At 43.3% G+C, this 27,317-nt stretch overlaps 1 protein-coding gene across 1 annotated transcript; it reads right to left on the bottom strand.

The window, feature by feature from the left end:
- LOC100767827 (UDP-glucose 6-dehydrogenase) lies at positions 1–24,107 on the bottom strand. The gene is made up of 12 exons (XM_027390754.2): positions 23,900–24,107; positions 15,842–16,010; positions 10,943–11,044; positions 10,050–10,250; positions 9,737–9,934; positions 9,278–9,425; positions 6,909–7,003; positions 4,796–4,926; positions 3,466–3,599; positions 2,971–3,062; positions 2,748–2,858; positions 1–1,017 (listed from the first exon to the last, which is right to left on the bottom strand). The coding sequence occupies exons 2-12, from the start codon at positions 16,001–16,003 to the stop codon at positions 910–912; spliced, it is 1,482 nt and encodes a 493-aa protein (XP_027246555.1). The 5' UTR covers positions 16,004–16,010; positions 23,900–24,107; the 3' UTR covers positions 1–909.
- Positions 24,108–27,317: the final 3,210 nt, after the last annotated feature.

Raw genomic sequence — 27,317 nt, forward strand, 5'->3', positions numbered from 1 at the left:
TCTATCTTTTAGTTTACACATGAGATTTTATTGGTTTTCTTGCTTAAAGGAAAAAATTAGAAGTGTAATAGAAATAATCAAAGGTAACACTTTTGACTCAGGCAGCAAAAGTAACAATCAGTGGTGAAAGCTACTAAATAACACAGACCACAATACTGATTTTCTCCTCAGGTTAAATTCTTTCAAAAAAGAAAGTACTATTCATGTTAAGCAGGGGAGGAAATGCAGAGTGATCTTTTTTTTTTTTTTTTTGGTTTTTCGAAACAGGGTTTCTCTATGTAGCTTTGGAGCCTATCCTGGCACTCCCTCTGGAGACCAGGCTGGCCTCGAACCCACAGAGATCCACCTGCCTCTGCCTCCCAGGTGCTGGGATTGAAGGCGTGCGCCACCAACACCCGGCCCAGAGTGATCTTTTGGGGAAAACAAAGCCACTAATGACGTATCACATTAAAATAAAAGTACAGAGAACTTTAACCAGCCCATACATAGTAGCACAGTGATTTCATGGCTTCAAAATTCCATTTATAAGCAAACAAGTCAACACCCAGGAAAACAAGACTGCCTTTCCCTTGTATTCTTATTAAAGTGCAGTCTGTGGACAGTTTGTAATGCTAAAAAGTGTTCAAAGTTTCATTTTTATTTTTACAAAAATTGACAACATTTAAATCAACATGATTGTTTTGCATCCATTCAATAACTCAGAGGACAATAATATAAAAATATGTAAAAATTATTCTAGATTCATAATTCCTAGATTCCTAATTCCTAAACCCATGTAGCTAGTATAAATTTGATGATTAAAAAAATATTTTTGTCTCCTTAAAAACATGTAGTTCATTTACTGTTTAATATCAGACAGACACTGGCTACTCTGAAGTACCAAAATAAACACAGATAAAATGGAAATATCTAGACTTTGGGTTTCTTGTTAGGTGGATCCTGAAGACTAAACTTTGGAATTTCACCAGGAGTGTATGGGATTCTCTTGGAAGACACCTTTTTGCCAATTGTTTCAATCTGAAGAGGAAGAAAAATAGAACTATTAATCACAGTGCACATGATTCATATGTAAGAGCTCTACAATGTAGGGAGACAAACACTTTTTCTAGTTGTCTGAGTTGCTGAAGAGATCTATGGCTCCTTTGTTTTTGTCTTTCTAGAATCAAGTGTCACACCACTTGGCTGGTTTGATTTTGTTTTGGTTTCTAAGTAGCTCTGGCCTCTAACTCACAGTCCTCCTGCTTCTGTCTCCCAGGTGCTGGAGTGTAGGACCAGCACACGTGCAGTAATCAAGTTAAAGACACAGAAGCTGCTTTTAACCACAGAGCCATCTCTCCAGACTTGAAGTTTGGGTTTTGGTTTTTTTTTTTTTTTTTTTTTTTTGGTTCTTTGCAACAGGCTTTCTCTGGCTGTCCTAGAACTCACTATGTACATAAGGCTGGCCTTGAACTCAGAGATCCACTTGTCTCTGCCTCCTGAGTGAAACCACAACTGCCTAAAAGAATTTTAAATATGAACCTTTCTACATGTCAGGTAACTCTTGCTGAAGCCAGTGTCTCACTCACAAATGACAGAGAAATAGCTGTCTAACAAGTGAGTGGGAGACTAAAGAAACCAGAGGCAGTGTTGTGGTGAGTAGATAAGTCCTTCTTAGTGCCAGTGCTGAGGACAGGCACAGCCCTCTGCTTAGTGGGCCACCTTTCGGTCAGCCCTCCTGCAGCAACTCGGTTTTAATCTTCCCTAAGTTACTCTGCCCAGAGCCTCTACTCCATCCATCCGGCTCCAGGAGGTAGAAAGTAACAGCTAGTTGGGACTTCACAGAACTCAGGCAGAGCTGAGAACACACAAAGACACTCCTGTGGGCAGGTTCTGACAGCTCCCAAGCTCCACAATCTGAACCTGAATGACAAGAGGGCTACTCTCATGAAGCCCATACTCTCCCTTCAGACCTCTCACCGAACAGGGACAGCACTGAGTGAAAGGTGTGGGTGCTTGCCATGACAGTGTTGCTGCCACAATGAAGCCACCCACAATTAAACCCCACCCATCATCCAGGTCTTCACTGGGGCATGAAGTTCAGCTGTGAAAAACTTGAAGCACACACTGTGTAAACTGCAGTGTCTTCTTAGGGTATGAGGTGAGCTGGGGCACGTGCTGTTTCTATATGACAGGCACCTGATGCCCTCTTAGCTGCTAAGGAGACCAACTTTATGTCACAAACAGGGAAGGAGTGAACGGGTCACCAAAAAAAATAGGAACTTCACCCAGAAAAGGCCTCTTGCCCCGTTATCTTTTTTTTTTTTTTTAATTCTTTTATTTATTTTTACCTTATGTGCATTGCCTGCATGTATGTCTGAGTGAGGGTGTCAGATCTTGGAGTTACAGAGAGTTGTAAGCTGCCATGTGGGTGCTGGGATTGAACCCAGGTCCTTTGGAAGAGCAGTCGGTGCTCTTAACCACTGACCCATCTCTCCAGCCCCTTACCCGGTTATCTTACTGCTAAATTAGAAAACATGACAATTCTAAATCCCACACAATGGGTTTATAACAGAGCAGCCCATTGAAATGGCTCAGAGGCTAAAGGTATTGCTGCACAAGCCAGAGAGATTGTCCTCTGACCTCAAACATGTCCTGACCCCAAATAGAGAGAAAGAGAGAACACACATGTGTTTGCACACCCACCACCCACCCACCTACCTACCCACACAAAGTAATAATGACAAGACCAAACAAAGAAACCAGACTACCTGGAAGCCAATGGTCTGCAGTTCATTGTGGAGGCCATCCAGGACGCGTCGTCCATCAAAGATAAAGGCTGGTTTCAGCATTTTTTTGTGAATCCGTTCATAATCCAGCTCCTGTGAAGACATACCAAATGAATAACTAGAACGCACATGTGGACACATACTCAACCTGCAGTGACACTGGAATGCCTCTAGAATTTTCTTGATGTCATTTTTGTGACTTCACCTTAAACATGTCCCATTCAGTGCAGATAACAAGGGCATGGGCGCCATCACACGCTTCATATGGATCCTTGGAAATGGTCACCAGTCTGGACACTATAAAAACAGCAACAATGACCGAAAGAGAATTGGGAACCAAGGAGTCTGTAGAAAGCATGTCTGGCAGAAGTGAACAATAGGGGAATGAATGGGAACAATGGGAAACCAGGAGCACCCCAAATTTTCTCCAGAATTATTTCCTGAGATTCCCTGGGGATCTGTGGAGTACCACTGAGATATATCATTGCCCCCTGCAAAATTAGCTAGATTAAAACACCAGTGGTGACTTCAAATCAAAGCTGAGAGCACTATAACTAAGAGTTTATTTATTTTTTGAGAAATGAGGCTGAATACAGGGCCAATCCTTGACAGTGACAAAAATTTCAACTACCAAAGGTTTCAAAGAAAAAAACAGTTGTGTGGGTTTGTATCTAGCATGGTTTATGGAACAGAGTCTTACCTTGGTCATCCACTGAAACACCTGGATGAGAAAGATCCACAACTATTTGTTCCCTGGGTACTTTGGGATCATATATATGGAGGTGTGCACCTTCATCCATCAGGTATTTGCTAATGTAGATACTGGAGGACTCTCTGAAGGATAAACAAATGAGTGTTGCTTTAAATGATATAGTTGTTTATTGTTTTGTTTTCCCAAACAGGGTTTCTCTGTGTATCCCTGGCTGTCTTGGAACTCCTTTTGTAGACCATCTGGCCTCAAAATTAGAGATCTACCTGCCTCTGCTTCCAGAGTGCTGGGATTAAAGGCATGTGCCACCACCACCACCTAGCTAAATGAAGTATTCGAATAGCAGGAAATTTAAGATATGGGTAAGTTCTAGTTAAACTTAATTGTTGAGGATACAGATGCTTTTTTTGTGTGTTTTTTTTGTTGTTGTTGTTTGGTTGTTTTGTTTTTAAGACAGTGCTTCTCTGTGTAGCTCTGGCTGTCCTGGATCTCACTTTGTAGACCAGCCTGGCCTTAAACTTGTAGAGATCCACCTACCTCTACCTCTCAAATGCTGAGACTAAACCACCACATTGTACGTGCACGCGCCATGCGCGTGTACACACACACACACACACACACACACACACACACACACACACACACACGGAAATACATAGGCCCTCCTCCACTTAGTGTGGCACCATGTTGACAGCCCACTTCTGGCATCTTTATATGATAGAATGAAACACTATACAAAACACACATACACACACTCATGTACTTCTATCCCTTTCTATCAATTGAAAAACCAGGATAAGATGAAAGGTTCCCATACTCTCTCAAAGGGTTCAAAGTACTAGTTTTGGTTTATTTTTATTTTTTTACATTTATTTACGAATGCCATGGTGTCCAGGTACAGGTCAGAGGACAACTTGTAGGGGTCAGTTCTCTCCTTCCACCATGTAACTGTGGCTGACCTGGTACTTGCTATATAGGCCAAGCTGGCCTCCAACTGACAGAGCTCTGCCTATCTCTACTTATGCCTCCTGAGATAATACCATGAGTCACTAAGCATGGGTAAAATTAAAAAAAAAAAACAAAAACATCTTTTTTTCATGTTTTAAAGAACTGATACCTGAGGTTGGAGAGATGGCTCGGCCATTAAGAGCACTGGATGCTCTTCCAGAAGAAATGGGGTTCAATTCCCAGCACCCACATGGCAACTCACAACTGTTGATAACTCCAGCTCCAGAGGATCTAACACCATCACACAGACATACATGCAGTCAAAATACCAATGCACTTAAAATAAACAAATCTTAAAAAAAAAAAAGAATACCTGGTATCACCAGTGTCCTTTTTGAATGCAAACCCCAAGATAGCTATCTTCTTATCAGTCACTGTATTAAACAAGCTATCTATGATCCTCGAAGCAAACCTCCTCCTCTGGTAGTCATTCATGTCTATGACCTGAAATTACATGTATAATATATGATGTTAGCTTACAAAACTGTAGTGTTGGGCATACACATGGTTTTATAGTAAATGCTACTGTACAAATACATGGCTTACACGTTAATGGCAAAACTTACTTAACACTGTTATTTATATTTAAATCTTAAAATTAAAAATCCACCAATTGCCAAATGTGGTGGCACATGCCTTTCCCAGCACTTGGGAAGTAGAGGCAAGAGGATCTCTTAAGTTCGAGGCCAGCCTGGTCTACATAGTGAGTTCCAGGACAGCCAGGACTGTACAGAGAAACCCTGTTTCCAGAACCCAAAAATGAATGAATGAATGAATGAATGAATGAATGAATGAATGAATAAAATCCACCAATTCCTCCATTGTCCATTTTCATTTGGCTCTATCTGCCATGAGTGGAGCTGGGGTGGATGAAAAGACAGGAGCACAGCTAGGCTTGAATACTGAAGGCATCTGAGATCCAGCCACAAAGCCAGTCTAAATAAGGCACCCCCGCCCCAGCTTCTTTAACTACCCAGAGGGAACAAGATGGTAAGAAATCAGCTTTTCAAGCACTCCCTCAAATGCTGTAACACACCATTCACCAAAAGCTCACCAACTCACCATTCACCAAAGATCACCAACTCACCATTCACCAAAGCTCACCAACTCACCATTCACCAAAGTTCACCATGAGAAGAAAATGGCTAGGAACAGATACCGCACAGAGGGGGAGTTGCTTCTGCACTAACTGTGACACCACAAGTACTGCACAAGCTTTTCAACCAGATGTCCTGAGTAAGAAAAAGCGTCTAAGAGCGTCTGACACATCTGCAAGTTAAGTTGCTGATGAAGTGAGCACAGGGGAAAGAAGGGCCTTTTTTGAAAGCTTTCAGGAACCACCTCAAGTCTTAGCAGCTTGAAAAGGAGCCCAAAGTGTTGGAAAATCAGGACTTCATCTGCATCTTGTGCATAACGAATGGCAAGATAAAGCCACCTGGGCTGGAGAGATGGCTCAGAGTTTAAGAGCACTGGCTGCTCTTCCAGAGGTCCTGAGTTCAATTCCCAGCAACCACATGGTGACTCACAACCATCCGTTATGAGATCTGGTGCCCTCTTCTGTAGTGCAGATATACATGGAAGCAGAATGTTGTACACATAATAAAAATAAATAAAATCTTTATAAAAAAAAAGATAAAGCTACCTCTTAGGTTGAGCAAACTACATAGAAAGTGAGACATCTCTATAGCTTTGCTCCTATACTCTCGCTGAAATCTGAAAGATTATGGACTCAGGAAACCATTTGGGAATGGTGTATATCCTGGTCAGTACCTTAAGCAAATTATGTCTCATAAGTATCTTCTCTCATCTAAAAATGGGGGATAATGTTAGTGATGAGAACTAAATGATGTTCTGCCTGCAAAATGCTCCCAAAGAATACCCAGAATATGTAAGTACTTGATAAGCTAGGAAGGGGTTCCCGTTTTAGCTCTGTGAAACTGAAAGGGGAAGAAAAGTAACCATAGATGCAAACCACTTGAAAATATCACGTGGGCACTTCCCAACAAGTTCCAGGCTGGCCTGAACTAACTACACAGTGAGACCCTGTCTCTTATGATGGTGCATGCCTGTAATTCTAACATTCAGGAGGAGGCAGAGGGAATAGGTGTTCAAGGTCATTTTCAGCTACATAACAAGTTCAAGACCAGTCTCTTCACATGAGACAGTCTTAAACACAGACCCCCAAACATAAAGGATATTATTACTTCCTGACTTATTCTGGGAGCAAATTTAGCTATAAAATGAGAAGTGTGGATGTATCAAAAATGCCCATCACAGATGACTAGGAAAAAAGACTAATTGAAAAGAGATACTCATTAACTAAACCTGAAAAAGTAAATTGAGTTCCTGGAACAAGTTCTGTCAAAACCATTTGGCCATGTTTAATGAGACTCTAATCAGAAGTCATTGACTTCAGACATACATACCTGCTGCCAGTAACGAGCTACTTCCGGAAGATTCAGAGCCTCACAGAGATACACTAAATTCAGAACATCTTTTTGGAAGCAGCTCCCACCAAAACCTGAAGGAAGAAAAAAAACTTACAATATTTTCAGGTAGCATCCACTAAATTCTGCAGGGCAGTGGTGGCGCACACCTTTAATCCCAGCACTTGGGAGGCAGAGACCGGCAGATCTCTATGAGTTTGAGACCAGCCTGATCTATAAGAGCTAGTTTCAGGGCAGCCTCCAAAGCCACAGAGAAACCCTACCTCAAAAAACCAAAAAGGAAAAAAAAAAAAAGAAAAAAAAATCCACTAAATTCTGTGGCAAAACTTACACAACATTGGTGGCTTTTATAAGATTCAGATAGCAGAGAATTTCTGCAGCTACATGGTGAGTTAAAGTCCAGCCTGGGCTATATGAGACCCAGTATCAAGCTGGAAAAAATAGGAAAAGCAAATTTATAAATCATGAGACATTTATCAGCTCTTCAAGTACTTACTAAATAGTACCTCAACACATGGATGTGCACTATCCTCAGAGATTAGAAGAGGGATGGTTTAGAGTGCTGGAAACTGAACACGGGTCATCCACAAGGACAAACGTTCTTAACTGTGAGCCATTTCTCCAGCCCCCATTTGACCTTTCCTTTATATTTATCTTCTATTTCTTCTGTACTCACCTGGTATGATTGCCTAGATCTCCTACTTTACTACAGAGTTAGTAAACTTTTTTTAAAGATTTTATTTATTTATTACGTATACAACATTCTGCTTCCATGTATATCTGCACACCAGAAAAGGGTACCAGATTTCATAACGGATGGTTGTGAGCTACCATGTGTTTGCTGGGAATTGAACTCAGGACCTCTGGAAGAGCAATCAGTGCTCTTAACCTCTGAGCCATCTTTGCAGCCCAGAGTGAGTTAGTAAACTTTCAAGGTACAGGGCCAGATGGTAAATATTTCAGTCTATGTGGGCCATAAAATCTCTGCCACAACAGTTAGCCTCTGCCACTACAGCTCCATAGTAGCCTAAGACAAGAGACAGGCTGTGGTGTGGTGTGACTATATTCCCATAACACTATTTACAACAAGCTGTGGGCTGGGTTTGGGCCAAGGAGTGCTAGCTCACCCTTGAACTAGCACAATTTAGGCTGCAGGAGGGAAGTAAGGACTTGAGTGTCATAAACGTCTGGCCTCAGCATTGCATGGTTCTGAGCAAGGTACAAAACTTTCCTTGAATCTGAATACTCCCTAAAAACAAAACCATAGCACCTTCTTATTAGGTCAGAAACAGTGAAAATGTCAAGTGTAGTTTCAAACATCTGTGATTCTGGCTCATGAGAGATATAGGCAGGAGTTTGAGGCCAAACTTGATTATATAGGAAGTTTAAAGCCATTCTGGGCTATAGGAAACTGTCTTCAAAGAAAAAAAAAATAATGGAGAAAAAGTACTGCTAGAGAACATGACATATAATAATATGCCTTATGTAAATAGTAGCTATTATTATTATAGTTAGAGAAAACATCAAAAAGGGCAGGGAAAATAATACTAGGAAGTGACAATTAGCTTCAGAAATACTAGCTTTGTGTGAGTGTGCACGTACATGTGCTATAATACTAAAAATAATGGAACTGACTATGCTGTGGCCTGGTCTGGTGGCACATGCCTGTAATCCCAATCATCTTGGAGACTAATGTAGGAACACAGATTCATATCCTGTTTGGGCTCGCAACAAGTTCAAAGGCAGCCTGGGCAACTTATGTAATAGAGGCTAGCCTCAAACTCCTGAGCCTCCTGCCTCTATTTCTTAAGGGCAAGAATGAGCATGCCCAACTTCACTTAATCTTTACAACATAATGGGAAGGTACTGTGTGGAAGTCAGCTCATATCTGGAGGTCAGAGGACAACTTGAGGGAGTCTATTCTCTCCTTTTACCATGTGAGTTCAAACCCAAGTCACCAGGCTTGGAGACAGGTGGACAGGTGCCCTTATTCACTGAGCCATCTCACAGGCCTGAGATACTTTTCTTTAAGATTTATATGTATAAATGTTTTGTCTGCATGCATGCATGTATACCATGCAAGTCATAAGAGAGCTTAGAGATTCTGGAACTCAAGGTACACATGGTTGAATCACCATGCGGGTGCTTGGAATTGAACTTTGGTCATCTGCAAGAGCAGTCAGTGTACTTAACTACTAAGCCATCTCTCCATCCCCTCTAAAATCTTTTTCTTTCTTTCTTTCTTCCTTCCTTCCTTTTTTTTTTAGGATATTAAATTAAAAATAAAAATCTTCTATACAGCCGGAAGCTTCAGTAACCTATTATACGTAGAGAAAAATTTGATTTACCGACACTGGCTTTTAGAAATTTATTTCCAATTCTTTGGTCCATCCCAATAGCTGTTGCCACCTCTTCCACATCAGCCCCTGTTGCTTCACACAGAGCACTGATGGAGTTAATGCTGCTGATCCTCTGGGCAAGAAAAGCATTTGCTGCCTTTACATAAAGAAAAGAGAAGACAGTGAGTACAAACGCCATTTTATATGTCAGTGTGTTTCACTGAGGGATGCAAGTTACTAAGCAGGCATAGAGATACTGGATTCATTTTGAAAAAAAAGTGTACGACAGTGTGTGTGTGTGTGTGTGTGTGTGTGTGTGTGTGTGTGTGTGTGTGTGTGTGTGTGTGGTGATCCCTACAGTCAGGAAGCTGAGGCAGGATTTGAGTTTCACAATGACCTGAGTAACATTTCATATGCTGCCTAAACACAGTCACAGATTTAACGAAGAGTTGCAAGCTCTGTACTAACCAGTTTGGAAAGCTCTGAGGACCAAGTGTTGGTGGTAAGGATCTTCTCCTTGGGAACCCAGTGCTCATACACAGCACAGAGCGCCCGCACAGCTTTCTGGCCCTCTGGGGTTTCATCCCCTCCAATCAGGACTCTGTCTGGGTTCTTTAGGTCCTTGATGGCTGTCCCCTCTGCCAAGAACTCAGGGTTGGACAGTACCTAGAAGAGTAATACAAAAGAAAGTTAGGCTAGAATGAATTGTGAATAAGTTTAAGGCATCGGTCTCTACCTAAGAAGACTCAGATGCTAGTGTTTTCTTTATGGATCTTCATACCTGCAAATTCAAGTTGGGCTTTGTGTTGGCATCAAATATACGGCGGATGCTCTCTGCTGCCCGCACAGGGACTGTGCTTTTCTCAGTCACGATTTTGTACCCATTTGAGTTTTGCACAATGCGTCGAGCACAAGCTTCAATATATTTCAGATCTGCTGCCCGGCCTTTCCCCATCCCATAGGTTTTTGTTGGTGTGTTTACCTAGTGAGAGCATTCGGGAAGAAGAACAAACATGGTGCCTGTGAAGACTAGTCAGGGCTTTCAAGACAGTGCCCAGACAGACTATCAGTTAACTAATCAACAGTGGGCATGGTCTTAACTCTACAGAACTCAACACCCTTCACAAATATAGCCACTGAAAGAAACAACTGGAAACATCTAGAGAACTCTTTGCCTTACATGGCCCAGATCCGAGGGCAGGCAGGCAGGTTCCAAGCTAAGGCCAGGAGATAAAATGAATGAATTCAGAGATCCTTAATCTAAAGGAGTGCCTGTCTGTCACATGCAATATAGTATCATGGTCTTTTTAAAAAAAATTATGTTACGTGTATTTTTTGTCTATGTGTATGTACATAAGCTGTGTAAATGCCTGGTGCCCATAGAGGTCAAAAGAGGGTGTTAGATCCTGAAACTGAATTACAAATATTGGTAAGCTGCCATGTGGGTGCTGGGAATTGAACTCAGATCCTTTGGGAGAGCAGCCAGTGCTCTTGACCACCGGGCCACCTCTCTAGTCCCTATTATAGTCTTTAAAAATAGATTATAGGTCTGGAGAGATGACTCAGCAGTTAAGAGTACTTGTGGCTTAATACCAAATCAAAGAAAGAAGCTTTCACAAGCAGGAATATAAATATATATATCAAATAAATCACATGGCAAAACAAACTACTTACAGAAATAAATACTAGGTCAGCTTCTCTGATGGCATCATCAATATTGGTAGAAAAAAACAGATTTTTCCCTCGACAGGATTCTACCACTTCCTTTAATCCAGGCTAGAGAAGGGGAAAAGGAAAAGGAGTTAACACACAGATAGTATTATCCAGTCCGGAGACGAACAGCAACAGAATCACTTTTGTTAAGGGGAAGGTTGTGCTACAATTTAAAGGTCTAGGTTTCCAAGTAACATCTTTTAGAATAGCTGAGGATTGCTGGGCATGGCAGTGCACACCTGTAGTCCTGATCCTTGGAAGGCTGAGGCAGGAGAGCTGAGGGTGGGGCAAGTCTGACCTACAGTGAATTTGAGGTCAAGTCAGGCTACACTGGGAGGTCCTGTGAAAACCAGAAAAAGGGGGGACCATACACAAAACACAGTAAGTAAGGGTGTCATCACCAAATGAAGCAAAGTTGAACTTTCACAATGAAAGATCAGCAGCTCTAACATGCTTTGTCATTGTTTACCATGGACCTGGGTGATACGTTAACCATTAACTCCCCGTATCAACTCAATTATCACATCCTTAAAGGCCCTGTGATTGCAAGCAAATGTTTCTGCATTGTCATTATGAATGCAGTTATGTCAGTCCAGTGTTCCGCTCCACCCCCACCCCCGCCCCATGATTCACACCATAGAGGTAGTTGCAAAAGCTAGTATTTACTTTTATTCAAAGAGACAATAGTATGTGTTTTTCTAAGTCCTACTTTAAGAAACACTGAAAATCTTTACTACTTTTTCCTGTGCAATTTTGCTGGGGATATATTTATGTTAAAAAAATCTTTAAAGGAACACTGCTACTTAGAAAGTATTTGTTTAACTTTTTTAAAACCTACATTTATTTTGGGTGTGGTTGTGGTGTAGCGGTGTGCATGCAATGGTATGCGTGTGGAGGTAAGAAGACAACCTTTGGGAGTTGGTCCTCCCTTCTGCTGTGTTGGTCTAGAGTCACACTCAGGTCACCAGGTTTGGTGGCCAGCACCTTTACCAAAGTCAACTTGTCAGTACAAAAGTATTCTTATAGAGAGAAAAACCTAAGCCTAAATCTGCCAGATCTGTTTCCTAGATCTAATTACCAATTTACAGGAAATAAAGGATGCAGGGAATGTTCTAAATACTCAAGGGAGCTCAGGAGTCAACCAGGAGAATCTACTCTGAAATCTCCACAAGAAACCAGTTTCTCTAACTAAAGAGCAGGGGAGAAACAAAAACTATAACAAAGCAAGAGAGTATGAGCAAGTTAGCAGGAAATTAAAAGATTGTGGACTTATAAAACATTGGGCAGGACAGTGTTGGTGCACGCCTGTAGTCCCAGCACTCAGGAAGCAGAGGCAGGCAAATTTCTGTGAGTTCAAGGCCAGCCTGGTCTACAGAGTGAGTTCCAGGACAGCCAGGGCCACACAGAGAAATCCTGTCTCAAAACAAACAAAAAATAGGAGCTGGAGAGATGGCTGCTCTTTCAGAGGACCTGAGTTCAATTCCCAGCGCCCACATAGCTACTCACAACCATCTGTAATTCCAGTTCCAGGGAATCTGACACCCATGGCAAAACACCAATGCACATAAGATAAACTAAAGATCAAAACAAAAAATAAACAAGCAAGAAAACAAAACAAGACACAGCTGAGTGTAGTGTGCACACCTGTGCTCTAGCACTCAGGAGGCTGACTGGAGGACTTCAAGTTTGTCCAGTGAGATTCTGTCTCAAAAGAAATAAACAAAATACTTACACTAAGTGATACCATTCTACTGCAAAATGGGAATCTTACTTGGTCCCTGACTTAAACTAACTGGAGATAAACATGTGTAAGTTTTTTGTTTGTTTGTTTTTTGGTGGTGGTGACTGATCCTAAGGCCTAGAATATGCTAAGTGTCTGTTCTCTCATTAGGCTAACACTCCCATTCCCAAGAGCTCTTCATAGTAAGATTTTTTATTTTTGGTAATGAATGGTGATGTGTTCATGCCTAAAAAGAAGAATTATTCTGAGAAGCACATAATGCAACTGTATCAGATGAAATTATAAATAATCAGGATGGTGGGAGATGGGAGGAAACAGGCCATGTCCACAGCTGTCAAACAGTGATGGACCCACAGGTTCATTTCCTATTATCTTTGCATTTGTTTATTTTTAGAGGGGCTGGAGACATGGCCCAGCAGTTTACAGCATAGGTTGCTCTTGCAGAGTACTGAGGTTTGAGTCTTAGCACCCACAATCATCCATAATGACAGTTCCAGGGTACCCAAGCCCCTCTTCTGACCACCAAGAGCACCAAGCATGCATGTGGTGCACATACAGACATGCACACAAAACATTCACACATGTCTTACTCTTCATTAATTTTAAATGACTTTTTTTTACATTCATTCATTCATTCATTTATATGTGTATATGTGTGTGTATATGCAGGTGTGCCATAGCATGTGCTTGCCATGGTGTGCATATGGAGGTCAGAGGACAACTATTGGGAATAATTCTTTCCTTTCATTAGGGGGGTCCCAGGATCAAACTCAGGGCATCAGGTTTGATAGCAAATGCCTTTCTCAGCTGAGCCATCATTTCCTTGGCCCTGAGACTTTTTAACATAAGCTACTGGAGGAGGTATAACTGTAAACTCATATTCCTGTTACCTATTAAAATATAAGCAGGACCAGCAACATACATAAACCACTAAAACAAGTGTGGTGTCACCAAGCATTGCACCAGGACAGACTCCTTTGGCTATTCTGACTGGGTTCTAGAAAATGACAGAGAAAGTTATAAAGGCAGGGTTTTGCAGGGAGCAGGTTGATCAGTCTTCTGTTACATGAAGTGAATCTGGCATAGAAAGACAAATACCTCGTGTCCTCAATGATGCGGATGCCAGAAGAGCTGATCACACAGAGAGAATAAAACAGTGGTGGGGAAGAGTGATAGTGATAGGATGGGAAATGGGTTCCTAAGTCCAGCTGGTTGGGAGAATGAATTCTAACATTCTAGAGACAGCAGGGTCACTGGATAATAGCTGTTAATCAGATTATTTCAAAATAGATTGTAGAAAATTCTTTCTCTCTCCTTTTAAGAATTTTATATTCACTGGTGTTTTACCTTCATGCATGTTTATGTGAGGGTGTCAGAAGCCCTGGAACTGGAGTTACAGAAAGGTGTGAGCTGAAAGTGGATGCTGGGAATTGAACCTGAGTATCCTGGAAGAGCAGTAAGTGCTCTCAACTGCTGAGCCATCACTCCAGTCCCGAAAATTCCCTTAATACAAATAAATAATAAATGTTCTGAGGTGACAGATAGGATTAATTATTCTGATAAGATCTTTAAGCACTGTTCATGAAATATCACACTGTACCCATGCGTATATACAAAAAAAATTGATAGTTCTATATATAAAATAAAGCATGCATCTATTTATTTGTTTGTTTATTTATTTATTTGTAGGCAGGGCCTCATGCAGCTGGCCTGGAACTCAGGGACCAGCCATCCTCTATCTCCCACGCACTAGGATTAAAGGCATGCATCACCACACCAGGCCTCTACTTACTATTTTTGTGTTTTGGGAGTTTTTCTCTTTATATAGCCCTGGCTGTCCTGGGACTTGCTATGTGGACCAAGCTGGCCTCAAATTCATAGAGCTCAGCTTGACTCTGTCTCCTGAGTGCCAGAGTTAAAGGTATGCTCCATCACATCCAGCAGTCCACTATTTTCTAAGACAGGGACTCATGTAGTCCAAACTGGCCTCAAACTCACTGTTGTGGGGCTTCTGTCCTTCTGACTCCAGCTCTTGAGTGTGCCACCATGGCCCTTCTGGGGAAAGCACAGGACTATGCACTGAACAAGCATTCCACTGGCTGAGCAATAGCCCAGCCCAGGCACACTTCTTTTTTGCTATCTCAGCATTTCCTGATGTAACTGTCACTTTATCATCCTTAATTTCTTCTTCTTTCCTTTGCAGAACTGGAGAGGAATTTCAGGGCCTGACACACGCTAACCATATGCTACACTTCCAGCTCAAAGGCCCATAGCATTTTCTTTCTTTCTTTTTTTCTTTTTGGTTTTTTCGAGACAGGATTTCTCTGTGGCTTTGGAGGCTGTCCTGGAACTAGCTCTTGTAGACCAGGATGGTCTCGAACTTACAGAGATCCACCTGCCTCTGCCTCCTGAGTGCTGGGATTTGTAGCATTTTCTTATCTGGAATTTTTGTTTCACACTTTTGGCTTTTTGCTCACTATCTAGTCCAGGCTAGCCTGGACCTCACTAGGTAGTTCAGTAATCCTCCTGCCTTAGCTTCTAAAGTACTGGAATTATAGGCATACACTACCACATTTAGTTTTCCTTTCTTTTTTTCTTATTATCTGGAACCCAAGGCCTTATGTCAGCTAGTTAAGCTAGGATAAGCTACATTCAAGTGCTATCCAGAATCTTTACTTTGTTTTGAGGCAGGGTCTCTCTGTGTTGTCCCGCTTGACCTTAAGCCAGCTATGTAGACCAGGCAGACTATGAACTTCCTTCAGTCCTCCTGAGAGCGGGGATCATGGGTCTTACCAACATGCCCAGCCAGACTTTTTTCATTAAATTGGTTGCAGCCATAGATACTACAATTATATATATATATATATATATATATATATGTATATATATATATATATAATAGTTAATCAACAAAATAAGAAAACAACAAGCATAAAAACAAAGCTGTTTAAGCTGGGCAGCAGCACTTGGGAGGTAGAGGTAGGTGGATCTCTATGAGTTCGAGACCAGCCTGGTCTACAAGAGCTACTTCCAGCCTCCAAAGCCACAGAGAAACCCTATCTCGGAACCCCCCCCAAAAAAAAAAAACCAAAACCAAAGCTGTTTAATATATAATTTACCTCATAAATAGGAAGGGTTGGAGAATTCCATGCATTGATTCTTGACTCATTGACATCAACAACTGTTACCCTGATTTCAGGGCACATATGAGCAATGACACTGCATGTGGGCCCACCAACATAGCCTGCACCAATGCAACAGATCTTCTTAATTTCAACCATGATTGAACTAGAAGGGAAACAATAAAAAAATGTTTTAGTATTGGAAACAGAAAATATGGACAAATCACTGGCATATTCATCACAAAACTGTCAGATATCTGGAATGATTTCCTATGTTTGCTCATAGGAATTATGAAAATTGTGAGTGAAAAATAACATTCCAATTAGATGACTTGGCCACTCCTCCACTGTGCTAGCATGAAAAAGAGGAAGAATTTATAACAATGGATATTACCACATATACCATAAAATTATAATGTTCTGATAGAAAGTTAAGAAGCAAAATCAAGCCTCTCCCCTGAACCAGGACAGCTTTGGGTGCAATGAGAAAGCCTTAGAGTAAACTTTTACATCGTGCATTCTCACTTATATGTGAGCATACAAAGGTGAGCTTTCCAACAGGTTCAGATGGTCACAGATGGTAAGTTTAGTGCCATGATTCAGACCTGGCCTCTAAGATTATGTTTCTGCTTGGCTTAAACATATCCCTCCGGAAGTGTGCAATAAACTTAATTCCCAAAGCAAAAGAGCTGGTAGGCAGGGCATAAGAGGAGGCCTTTAGGACATGAGAGCTCTACCCTCAGCATGGATTAATGCCTATTATAAAAGGATTTAAAGCTACAGGTTTGATCTCATATCTTTTGTTCTTCCGCCAGGGAATGACACAGCAAAACAGCCTGGTGCCAGATGTCAGCCCCTCCATCTTGGTTTTGCCAACCTCTAGTACCCTGAGTCAAGAAATTCCTGTTCAACCATCTCAGGCATTGTTCTAACAGCTGAAAATAGAACAAATTACCCCTCAAATACTTAACTTGGCATAAGCAGATTATTTTTAAGCATTAGACAATAATCTTGAAACTCCATTTCAACTTTAATTACAAAGTATGAAAACAATAAAGAAAAGTAATTTTCAAATGTGAACATATGTGCCTATGTGTGTGCTGGTATGCAACATCCGTATGTGGTCATGTACAGACCTGAGGCCCACATCATGCTACTCTACTGCTCTTTACCTATTCTTCTGAGGCAGGATCTCAGTGAACCTGGAGTTTGCTGTTGTCTAGCTGGGCTCCCTATCCAGCAATCCCTAACCATACCATCTCTGGCCCTCAGCCCTGGGATAACAGGTATATGCAGCCACAATAGCTTTTACTGGGTGCTGGGGATCAGAACTCAGGTTCTCAGGCTCACACAGCAAACCCTTTACTGTTCTGCAATCTCCCTAGCCAGGCAAAGTCACTTCTGCAGCTATCAATACTGTGGCACTGATCTTAGTATGTTTTCAACAGTCATTGGGTGAAATGATTGACACTAAAAATTTACAAGGGACTGGTTCATATATATGAACGCCTCATTATAACTACTGTCAAAATGACCAGTCATTCCAGTTTCTGCCAAGGTCTCAGACATCATTAATCCAACACATTCCTACAACCCAGGGAGAAGGAAAATAGTCAGACAGCTTAGCAGTTTGTTGTGGACTCCTGCATGGATCAGGGAAGGTGCTCTGGGTAAGACCAGTCAGTGTTTGGCAAGAATGTATCTGTGGTTCAGTGAAAGGCTGTTTGCCCAGCTTGTATAAGGTGAGCTATTGAGTCTGATTCTTAGTATTGAAAAAAACAAACAAACAAACAAACAAAAAAAACAAAACAGTTTTAGTTCCCCAAATAGGCAAGCCTTGAAATTTTATAGCTCAGGCATGGTGGCAAGAACCTTTACCAGTGGAGTCATCCTGTCAGTGCCAAGGTCAAATGTTACAAGAAAAAAATATCTCAAGAAGCCTCATTTCTCCCCCATCCCTACTGACTGCTTCTATGGCAGCTCCTTTGTTTCTTGTGTACACTCCCAGTGTTACTTTGCCCAACTGTATTCATTTATGTGTGCATGCCTTATGGTCTTTCTGAGACAGGGTTTCTCTATTATGCAGCTCTGGCTGTCCTGGAACATGCTATGTAGACCAGGCTGGCCTCAGATTCAGATACGTCTGAATCCCAAGTACTGAGATTAAAGGTATGTACCATCATGCCTGGCATAATCTTATTTTCAAACTGAAGAAATACCATACATAGACAGTCTCTACACTTGGCTTCTTTAAACTCACTGTATTCTAAAGTCACATCCATCCTTCCCCTACCTCACCTCTTTAACTGTTACGATGCATTCTTCTATACGGATTCACTTACAGGAAATATTAAAACTGATCCCTCAAGAGCCTAAGTAAGTGAGTTAAAAGTCTCTATTAGCACCTGTGAAGCTACAGAAATAAAACATTCTTCTTAAATTTTTAGGATTGCAAGACTTGCCTTGGTGAAAATACCAAGAGTACCTACCCAAGCTGACTTCTGGCAATCACCTATCTTTCCTTGCCTCACCCATCTTGCTTCCCCTACCCTAAGTGGATGGGAAAGATGATGTTGGGAACACTAAGTGACTAAGCTAGAAGGAATCTTCTGAAAATCTCACCTGTGGGAAGATATCTTTCCGACTGTCACTGCAGCTGTCCCACCTCTACAAAAGGGAAACTGGCGTCTGGTTGGCATCAACTGTTCCAGGGCCTAGTCCTTTCCCCATCACAAAAAAAGTAATGTTTCCAACAGTGAGAAATGGGAGAACTTGGTCATGGATAGATACAGGACCTGACACTGAAGTATTTAACAACTTATTTGGAGACTAATTTAACCAAAGACATTTATTAAACACCCTCTATGTAACAGCTACCATTGTTCAGTGTGCTCTGTATACAATAGTGAGACAGCTCAGTCCCTGCCTCCCACAGCTACAGTATAGTAAGGAGCACAGAAACAGAACCATGGCCTTCGTAAGTGCCCTACCATGGAGCACACAAATAGGATAGAGAGCAAGGAACCATCTGAGGCGTAAGGGACAGAGAAGGGATCTCTGAAAAGTATGACGGACTCATGATGACTTAAAGGAGGGAAAGAAAGGAATCACACCCAAGTAAAACAGCCACATGATAAAAAAGATAATCAGCTAGAAGGTAAAATGAGTGCCCAAGTCCAAGGAAGAATGAGATGGTTCAGAGGGTAAAGGGCTCGCCACACAAGCCCAATGGCCTGAGTTCAGTCCCTGGGACCCAGAAAAAGGTGGAAGGAGGAAATCGGCTCCCGTACCTCTGACCTCCAAGCACATACCCTCACCCCAATAAAAATAATAAATAAAAATTGGGTGGAAAGACAGGCAGTGGTGTCTCATGCCTTTAATCCTAGCACTTGTGAGGCAGAGGCAGAGGCAGGCAGATGTCTGTGAGTTCGAGGCGAGCCTGGTCTACAGAATGAGTTCCAAGACAGCCAAGACTGTTACACAGAGAAACCCTGTCTTGGGGGGGGGGGTGGAAAAAGAAAATAAAAGAATGAAGAGGCAGAGAAGGGACATAGATACAGAGATTGAGCCTGGCCTAAAGAATGGGTAGGATTTGGGGGCAGGGGGATGATGAGAAAACCTGAAAGAGCATTCTAAATGAATAAACACAGAGAAATGAGACTATATGCTCAGTGCTGTAAAGCAATAAGTACTCAGGAGTTGTGAGAAGCAATAATTGTCTCCTATAACTACATACAAGTGGCTCTTGAATGTCTCTCTCAGTAGAGCAAGGCAGCAACCTATAAGAACAACAGTCTACATGTGGAATAGAGCCATCGTATTAAGAGGCACTAACACAATTAAAACCCATTCTGTGTTCGGAGAGGAGGAAGTGTTTCCAAGCAGGGTAGGTTCCCTTTAAGTCTGGAGACTGAAAGAGGCAGGAACAATATGAGACAATACTTGATCCCCCCCCCCCACACACACACCCAGACAGGGTTTCTCTGTGTAGCTTTGGAGCCTATCCTGGCATTCTCTCTGGAGACCAGGCTGGCCTTGAACTCAGAGATTCACCTGCCTCTGCCTCCCAAGTGCTGGGATTAAAGGTGTGCACCACCACCACCTGTCCCAATACTTGATATTTACTGTCATACAAAAGGACAATGCCATGGTATCCAGAGATGAGACATTTTCTGGTTCCAGGGAAGTGAGGACAGGAATAGAATTTTCCAGGCTTGGACAATGTATTTCCTCAAAATTCTCTGTTCTGATGCTTTATAAATTTGGATCCCCAGAAACTGCCCTACTAGAAACAGATGGCCCTAGCAGGGCAGTGGTGGTGCACACCTTTAATCCCAGTACTCCAGAGGCAGAGACAGGCAGAACTCGGTGAATACAGGCCAGCCTGGTCTACAGAGTGCATTCCAGGATAGCTAGGACTACAGAGACACTATCCAAAAAAATGAATGAAAGAAAGAAAGAGAGAGGGAGGGAGGGAGGGAAAGAGGGAGGGAAAAGATGGCCCAAATTTCAGTTATAAGTACATCTTCTATCCCCAGGGAGTCTACACCCACAGAACCAGGCAACTGTGTGGGTGTGGCGTGGCGTGGTGTGGTATATGTGGGTGTAATGGCATACATATTTAATCCTAGAACTAGGGAAGCAGAAGCAAGCTTGAAGCCATTCTGATCTACATTGCCCAGATGTGGGCATTTTCGGTAGTCCTGGAGCCAATCTCCCAGAGATACCAAGAGACCACTGTCTTCCAGGCCTACAATAAAATCCTCTACTGTGATAGCAAAGTTCCATTGCAGTGTTATCTGCTCAATCTCTTTATAAGCCACATTTGTCATGAATCTACATAAAAAACCTAGCTAACTCTGGGCCTATAGGTTTATCTTTAAAGTTAATAAGACTGAACCGGAGGGGCTGGAGAGATGACTCAGAGGTTAAGAGCACTGGCTGCTCTTCCAGAGGTTCTGAGTTCAATTCCCAGCAACCACATGGTGGTTCACAACCATCCATTATGGGATCTGGTGTCCTCTTCTGGTGTGTAGATATACATGGAAGCAGAATTATGTATACATGATAAAATAAAATCTTAAAAAAAAAAAAGACTGAACTAGAACTACCACATAGAAGACATTTGGCCAGGGGCTAGAGAGATGGCTCAGTGGTTATCATCACTTGCTATTCTTCCAAAGGACCTAGTACCACTTTGCGGTTCACAACCATCCATAACTCCAGTTTCAGGAGATCTGATGCCTTCTTCTGACCACAGGTGCCAGGCATGTAGATGGTATAGACCAATGGTTCCCAACCTATGGATCATGACCCCTTTGGAAAACCTATCTCCAAAAGTATTTACATTTCAATTCATAACAGTAGCAAAATTACAGGTATGAAGTAGACATATTTCCATTAACATTCATGAAAAGAGCATAGATCCAATGTCTATGTAAGGAAAGCCCTGGGCTTTAAGAAGTTCACAGTTTAATAAGGTAACCGGAGGCTAATGGAGCTTTAGAAAAAAAATTTTAGATTTATTTATTTTATGTCTTGAAGTACACCACACGAATGCCTGAGAGTTAGATGGTTGTGAGCCACCACTGTGAGTGCTGGGAACCAAACCCTTGTCTTCTGCAAGAGGAACAAATGGTTTTTAACCACTTGCTGCAGCATCTCTCCAGCACCAAGGCTGCTGGTCCTTATCAGCTGTCGTCCACTGCTAAACCTTCAACACCTAGTATGGTAATCCCTTGTGTGTATGGAGTAACTGTCTCCCTGGGACTCTTGTATTGCAGACTTTGGATTTCATAGCTTCAGTTAAGATGGCTGACATTTTACAGCGAACATTCAGAGTGCTACCTTCTTTAGCTACCTAAAGAATGTCATCATATTTCCCCAGTTACCTCTAATATTACTTGGTTTTTGTTTTGTTTTGTTTTGATAGTGCTGGGGATTAAATCCAGGGTCTCAAGCATCTCAGGTAAACATTCCACTCCTGTGTTACACCCCCTAGTCCTCAAGTTACTTCTTATTTGCCTTTATTTCAAGACCATAATTCAGGTTTCTTTCCAAGTAGCAGTTACTGATGGCAAGTGCATCTGTACTGTAGATAGTGGATAAGATGTGTGTGTGTGTGTGTGTGTGTGTGTGTGTGTGTGTGTGTGTGTGTGTCCCTCCTCCTCACACACACCTATCTCTCTCTCAGTAAGGTTTCACTCTGCAGACTAGGCTGTCCTGGAACTAGTGGTGATCCTTCTGCCTCATCCTCCTGGGAACTGTAATTATAGGCATAAGCCAATACATTCAGCTACTTGATGAGCTGGTCCTCATTTTGGGTACCCTTGCCTTGCTATGAAATATGAAATACAGCTTATACATGACAATGGATGGAAAATACTGAAGATGGATACACAACCAATGCAAGTCAAACAAAGTCACTTGGAAGTGTCAATAAAACCCTCAATAAACTTTTATATGGAGCTTGATACAATGTTATCAATACAGTTTCTATCACACAGATGTTTTCTGATTCTGGTTTCATTTTTCATAATTTAGTGTTTTGTTTTGTGTGTATGTAGTATGCAAGTCATGGCACATGTGTGAAGGCAGAGGACAACTTTTGGGGGTCTAGTCTTCCCTCTCTGTGAGTTCTGGGGATCCAACTTAAGGTTGCCAGGCAAGTGTTTTCACCCGCAGGCTTATCTCAACCATTTTCTATTTCTACTTATATTCACCCTCTGGCCCTCATGGTGCTGACAGAAAAGTGGGCCTGTTTGCTTAATGAACAGGTCATTCTGAAATGAGTTCTCACCTCTGTGTTTTGGGAATCACAACCACACCAACCAGAAACTACTGTTCATGTAAAATCTCATAAATTCAGATACACATTTCAACCTACAAATGTCCTATGCTGCAATCTGAACAGAATATAATCTATCTGCCACTCCTCTTCACAGCTACTGAGGAGCTAAACAGCAGGCATGATAGGCAGCTGGATACACACCAACCTCACTCATCTCAGCCATTTCCTGGACACACACTTAAAAAATGCCTGATCCAAGAAAAAAGAAAAAAAAACTACTTCGAAAGACTTAAGTTTATGTCTAACAGGTATGATACAAAGCTGTGGAAGTATGGGGAAAGATGGAGCATGTCTCGTGATTAGAAATTTTATGACAGAGAAAGCAGTACAGAGATGAAAGGGGGAGAGGGGATGAGGTCTTTTCCAAACCAGGGTTGTGTAGCATTCATCTAAGACTAGAAGCCAAGTACGCAAAAGCACATCTCAGAACAGAAACACTCAGCTCTTTCAAGTCCAGAACCCCTCACAAGAAACAAACCAGACTACTGTTCTCCATTTCTTAGGGGATTTGAAAAAAAAATCAAACTGGCCTTTGAGGTGAGTGGATGAACAGTTAGTCCTCTGTGTATTCCACGTATGAGCTCTCTCCCAGCGAGCCCCTCCTTTCTCTATACCAGATTTCCCAACACTACTCACGTATCTTATCTTACACGTAGGACAGGAAGATGTTCAAGAGCTCACGAAAAACATGGTCTCTGAAGCCCCCAGGAAAGGCCTCCCCTGATAACCAAGTAGAATGTCCAGGCATATGACTCGGCCAACAATGGACTGCAGAAGTCCCTAAGATATTAGGATAAATGCCTTAGGGCTTCGTCCTCAGGGGGCATTGCTTTCTCCTCTTAGGGCAGAGGACCCCCAGGTGAGCAGACTCTAATCCCTAACAAAGCTTAAGACTGTGAGCCGCCCATTAGGCCCCTCGGAGAGGACCCCCCCTTCTTGGGGCAGAGGGGAGGGGTCCGAAGCGGCGGGAAAATCTCGTTTCAGAAATCAGAAAGTGGGAAGAATGAGAACGGGCTTGAAGACGCACGAGTTGCAAATCAAAAGCCCTGCTCGTTCGACCTCCGGCAAGCACCCGAAGGGATTCCCGCCGGGCCAGAAAAGGGGGGGACCAGGATGGTGCGGTGGGCAGCCCCGCGGCGAGCCCCGGACCGCGCGCGCACGCCCCTCCCGGGAGAAGGGGGCATCCCGCAGGGGACCGTGCTTACCCACTTCCAAGGCGGGAGCACGGCTGCCGCTCGGGTCCTGTTCGTTCGGACAGCGCCTTACTACCAAGCCGAAGGCTCCACACACCGCTCCCCGAATCCGGGGCCCGCGGCCGTATTTAAATGCTTCTGCCGGGGAAGGCGGAGGCTTCATTCCCCTGCAGCCAGGCCTCTCGGGACTCTGGACCCAGCCACCGCCCCGCACTGCCCCGCCTCCCTCCGCTCCAGGCCCCCGGGCAGGCCTCTATTTCCTTCAGGACCCAGGGCGGCAAAAAGGGCGGAGCCCGAAATGTACGATCACGCCCCCTGCTGAGACGGACGAATCGGCTCGAGCCAACTCACCGGCCCCGCCCCCGCCCCGCTGAGCGGCGCTGGGCGTGGCTGCATGTGTGGTGGGTTTCCCCTAGGCTGCCTGCTGTCGGCCTAGGCGTCGTGGTCCATGTTCCTTCCCTGTCCCGTGGTCTTGGAATCTGGGGTGAGAAAGGTTGGCGTGTGCCAAGTGAGCCGCCCGTGGACGTGGAGCACAGGGCGCATTGCGGGCCGAGCCCACAGGAAGATCCTCTGGTTTTCCGGCCTTCGGCTCATCCTGGAGCCTGAGCCTCGGTTCTCACCCCCCTGGCCTCTGCTGGTCTGCCGTCGCTGCCCTCCCACACCCTGCAGTCCCCTGGGCCGCCGCGCCCTCCAGACAGCTGCCCAGAGTTTAGTCACGTCCCACCCCGATGGCGCGGGGTCTGGAAAGGAAACGCCTCAAGTCGAAAGGACGCTGAATTCCAACATGACTGGACCAGTGTCTCCCCCCTGGTCCCTGGCTAGAGAACCCCGGCGCCCACGCCTAAGGGCGTATTTTCCAGGAAAACCTCCCAACCAAATTCTAGACGGGAGAGTGTCTACATGATCCATAGTAAGGCGTATGCAAAGTAGAAATGTTTAAGTGCATTGGCGTGTTTTGTTTGTGGTACTAGAGATTCAACTCAGACTTGTGCCTGGTAGATAAGCACCCTACGGCTGAACTTTGTCCCCAATCCTTACAAATGCATAAAATGAGTAAAACTGCCCCTTGGGGAGAAGGCTCAGGACCCACATCGGGTGACTCAAAGCTTCCTCGAACTTCCAGCACTATGGGACCACCTTAAGGCCTCCGCAAGCCCCAGACACATGTGGCATGCACACAGATATTTGTACTCCTACCAAAAAAAAAAAAAAAAAAAAAAAAAAAGTAAAACTTAAAACTACCTAGCCTGCCCCTGCAAGTCTTTTGAGAGAAAGTCTGGCTGTGTAGAGGTGGCTGATCTGGAACTCTCTGTATAGGTCAGACTGCCCTTGAACTTGCCCTAGCTTGGCCTTCCAGGAATCATGATTAGTGCCACCCGGACTTTTAATGTGAAGAGCTGTTTTGTTTCTTTTGCTACTTCAATATCATCTTCAGCCTGAAATCAAAAAAGGGGAAAAGCCAGGCACAATGACCTGTCTCTCTTTGGTGGTGATATGTTCTGAGAAATGTGTTAAGTTTGTTTTGCCACGTCATTGTATTACATGTATTAGTTACATGAAATACGATGGCAATGACATCAGTACCCAATATAATATGGGACCACCCTATATGAAGTCAGTCCTTGACCAAATGATGTTATGTAGTGCTTGACTGTACGTCATGGGAAAAGTAATTAGGAAAATTTGTAAGCACATTAAAATGTCACAGATGGCTCAGCCGGCTAAGTGCTTGCCATGCAAACATAAGAACCTAAGTTGAGGTCCCCAGTGTACAAGTGAAAAGCCAAGTGCAGGGACTAGAAAGGTATCTCTGTAGTTCAGAGTGAATACTGCTCTTTTTTTTTTTTTTTTTTTTTTTTTTTTTTTGGTTTTTCGAGACAGGGTTTCTCTGCGGCTTTGGAGGCTGTCCTGGAACTAGCTCTTATAGACCAGGCTGATCTCGAACAAATACTGCTCTTGTAGGGAATCCTAGTTCAGTTCCCAGCACCTGCTTCAGTGGTGCTTACAACTTACAACCACCTGCAAACCCAACCCCAAAGACAGGTACAAGTACCCATAGGGACACAGACACACAGGTAGAATTAAAAAATAAAACCTTAAAAAAAAAAAAAAAGCATCTGGGCCAGACTTATAAAATCAATCAAGAGGAACCCTGGGTCTTGCTGACCAGAGAGTCTCGCCAAATTGGTAAGCTCTATGTTCCATGAGAGACTCTGTCTCAAAAAAATAAAGTGATAGCCAGATCTGTAACAACAGTGCCCACTGTCTTGAACCAATCTGTGTCCTTCCTAGCTTGCTGCTTTGTTTCTGTGACTAAAAACTGACCAAAAGCAACTCATGAAGAAAGAGGTTAGTTTCACCTTGCAGGTTACAAGGTTAACAGTATTCGGGCAAAGGAAGTCAGGACAGAAACTCGAGTGTAGAAAGCAGGAGGCAAGAACTGATGCAGAACCAAGGAAGATGCTGCTTATTGGTTTGCTCTCCCCGGTTTGCTCAGTTTGATTTCTCTTACAATTCAGGACCACCTGTTCAAGAGTGGTGCCACCACCGTGGGCTGGGACCTCCCATATCATTAATCAAGAAGACCCTTATAGGTAATCTAGAGGTCAGTCAGATGGAGGCCATTCCTCAGCTGAGGTTCACTCTTCGGAAGATGACCCTAATTTATGTGAAACTGAAAAAACTAATCACTGGGCGGTGGTGGTGCACGCCTTTAGTGCCAGCAGTTGAGAGGCAGAGGCAGGCAGATCTCTGTGAGTTCGTGGCCAGCCTGGTCTACAAGAGCTAGTTCCAAAGACACAGAGAAACCCTGTCTCGAAAAACCAAAAAAAGAAAAAAGTGAAGGGACCAGCCCCCCATTTCGGCAGCCATGACAGTAACTCTGCTCCCTATGACCTTGCCTTGGTCACTAAGAGGTCAGATGCCTACCTTGTGGCAAGGAGCCAATCAGAAGTTAGCTGGTGGCGCTATGCTTTATGGCTCTGGGTGTACTTTACAGACAAGCGCACAGCAATGACTTGCAGGGCATAGCAACCACCCTGGGAGGGCCTATGGGCCATAACAACCAGTTGGCCAATCAACACAGGGCAAACCCACCAAGCCTGGAGGCACACCAATCCTGAGCCTGTGCGTACCCCTAGACACTCCCCTTATGATACCATACAAGATCTCTCGGCAGCCGGTTCAAGCTGTCTTTGCTAGCCATCCACCATGGCGGGTAGGTGAAAGAACCGAGCTAACGTGGGGTTAGCTCGTTAAAAAACAATAAAGCCTCATGCAGTTTGCATCAAGCTCTCGAATCTGCCTGGTGATTGGGGTGACTTCGGTCATGGGCTGAGACCCCTGAGGCCTGAGTTTTTCCGGGGGTCTAACAAAAGAAAAAAACTAACCAACACAGTCAACATACATTTCATTATACAGTGGGCTGGGG

The sequence above is a fragment of the Cricetulus griseus genome, assembly GCF_003668045.3.
Source record: "Cricetulus griseus strain 17A/GY chromosome 1 unlocalized genomic scaffold, alternate assembly CriGri-PICRH-1.0 chr1_1, whole genome shotgun sequence".
NCBI lineage: Eukaryota > Metazoa > Chordata > Mammalia > Rodentia > Cricetidae > Cricetulus > Cricetulus griseus.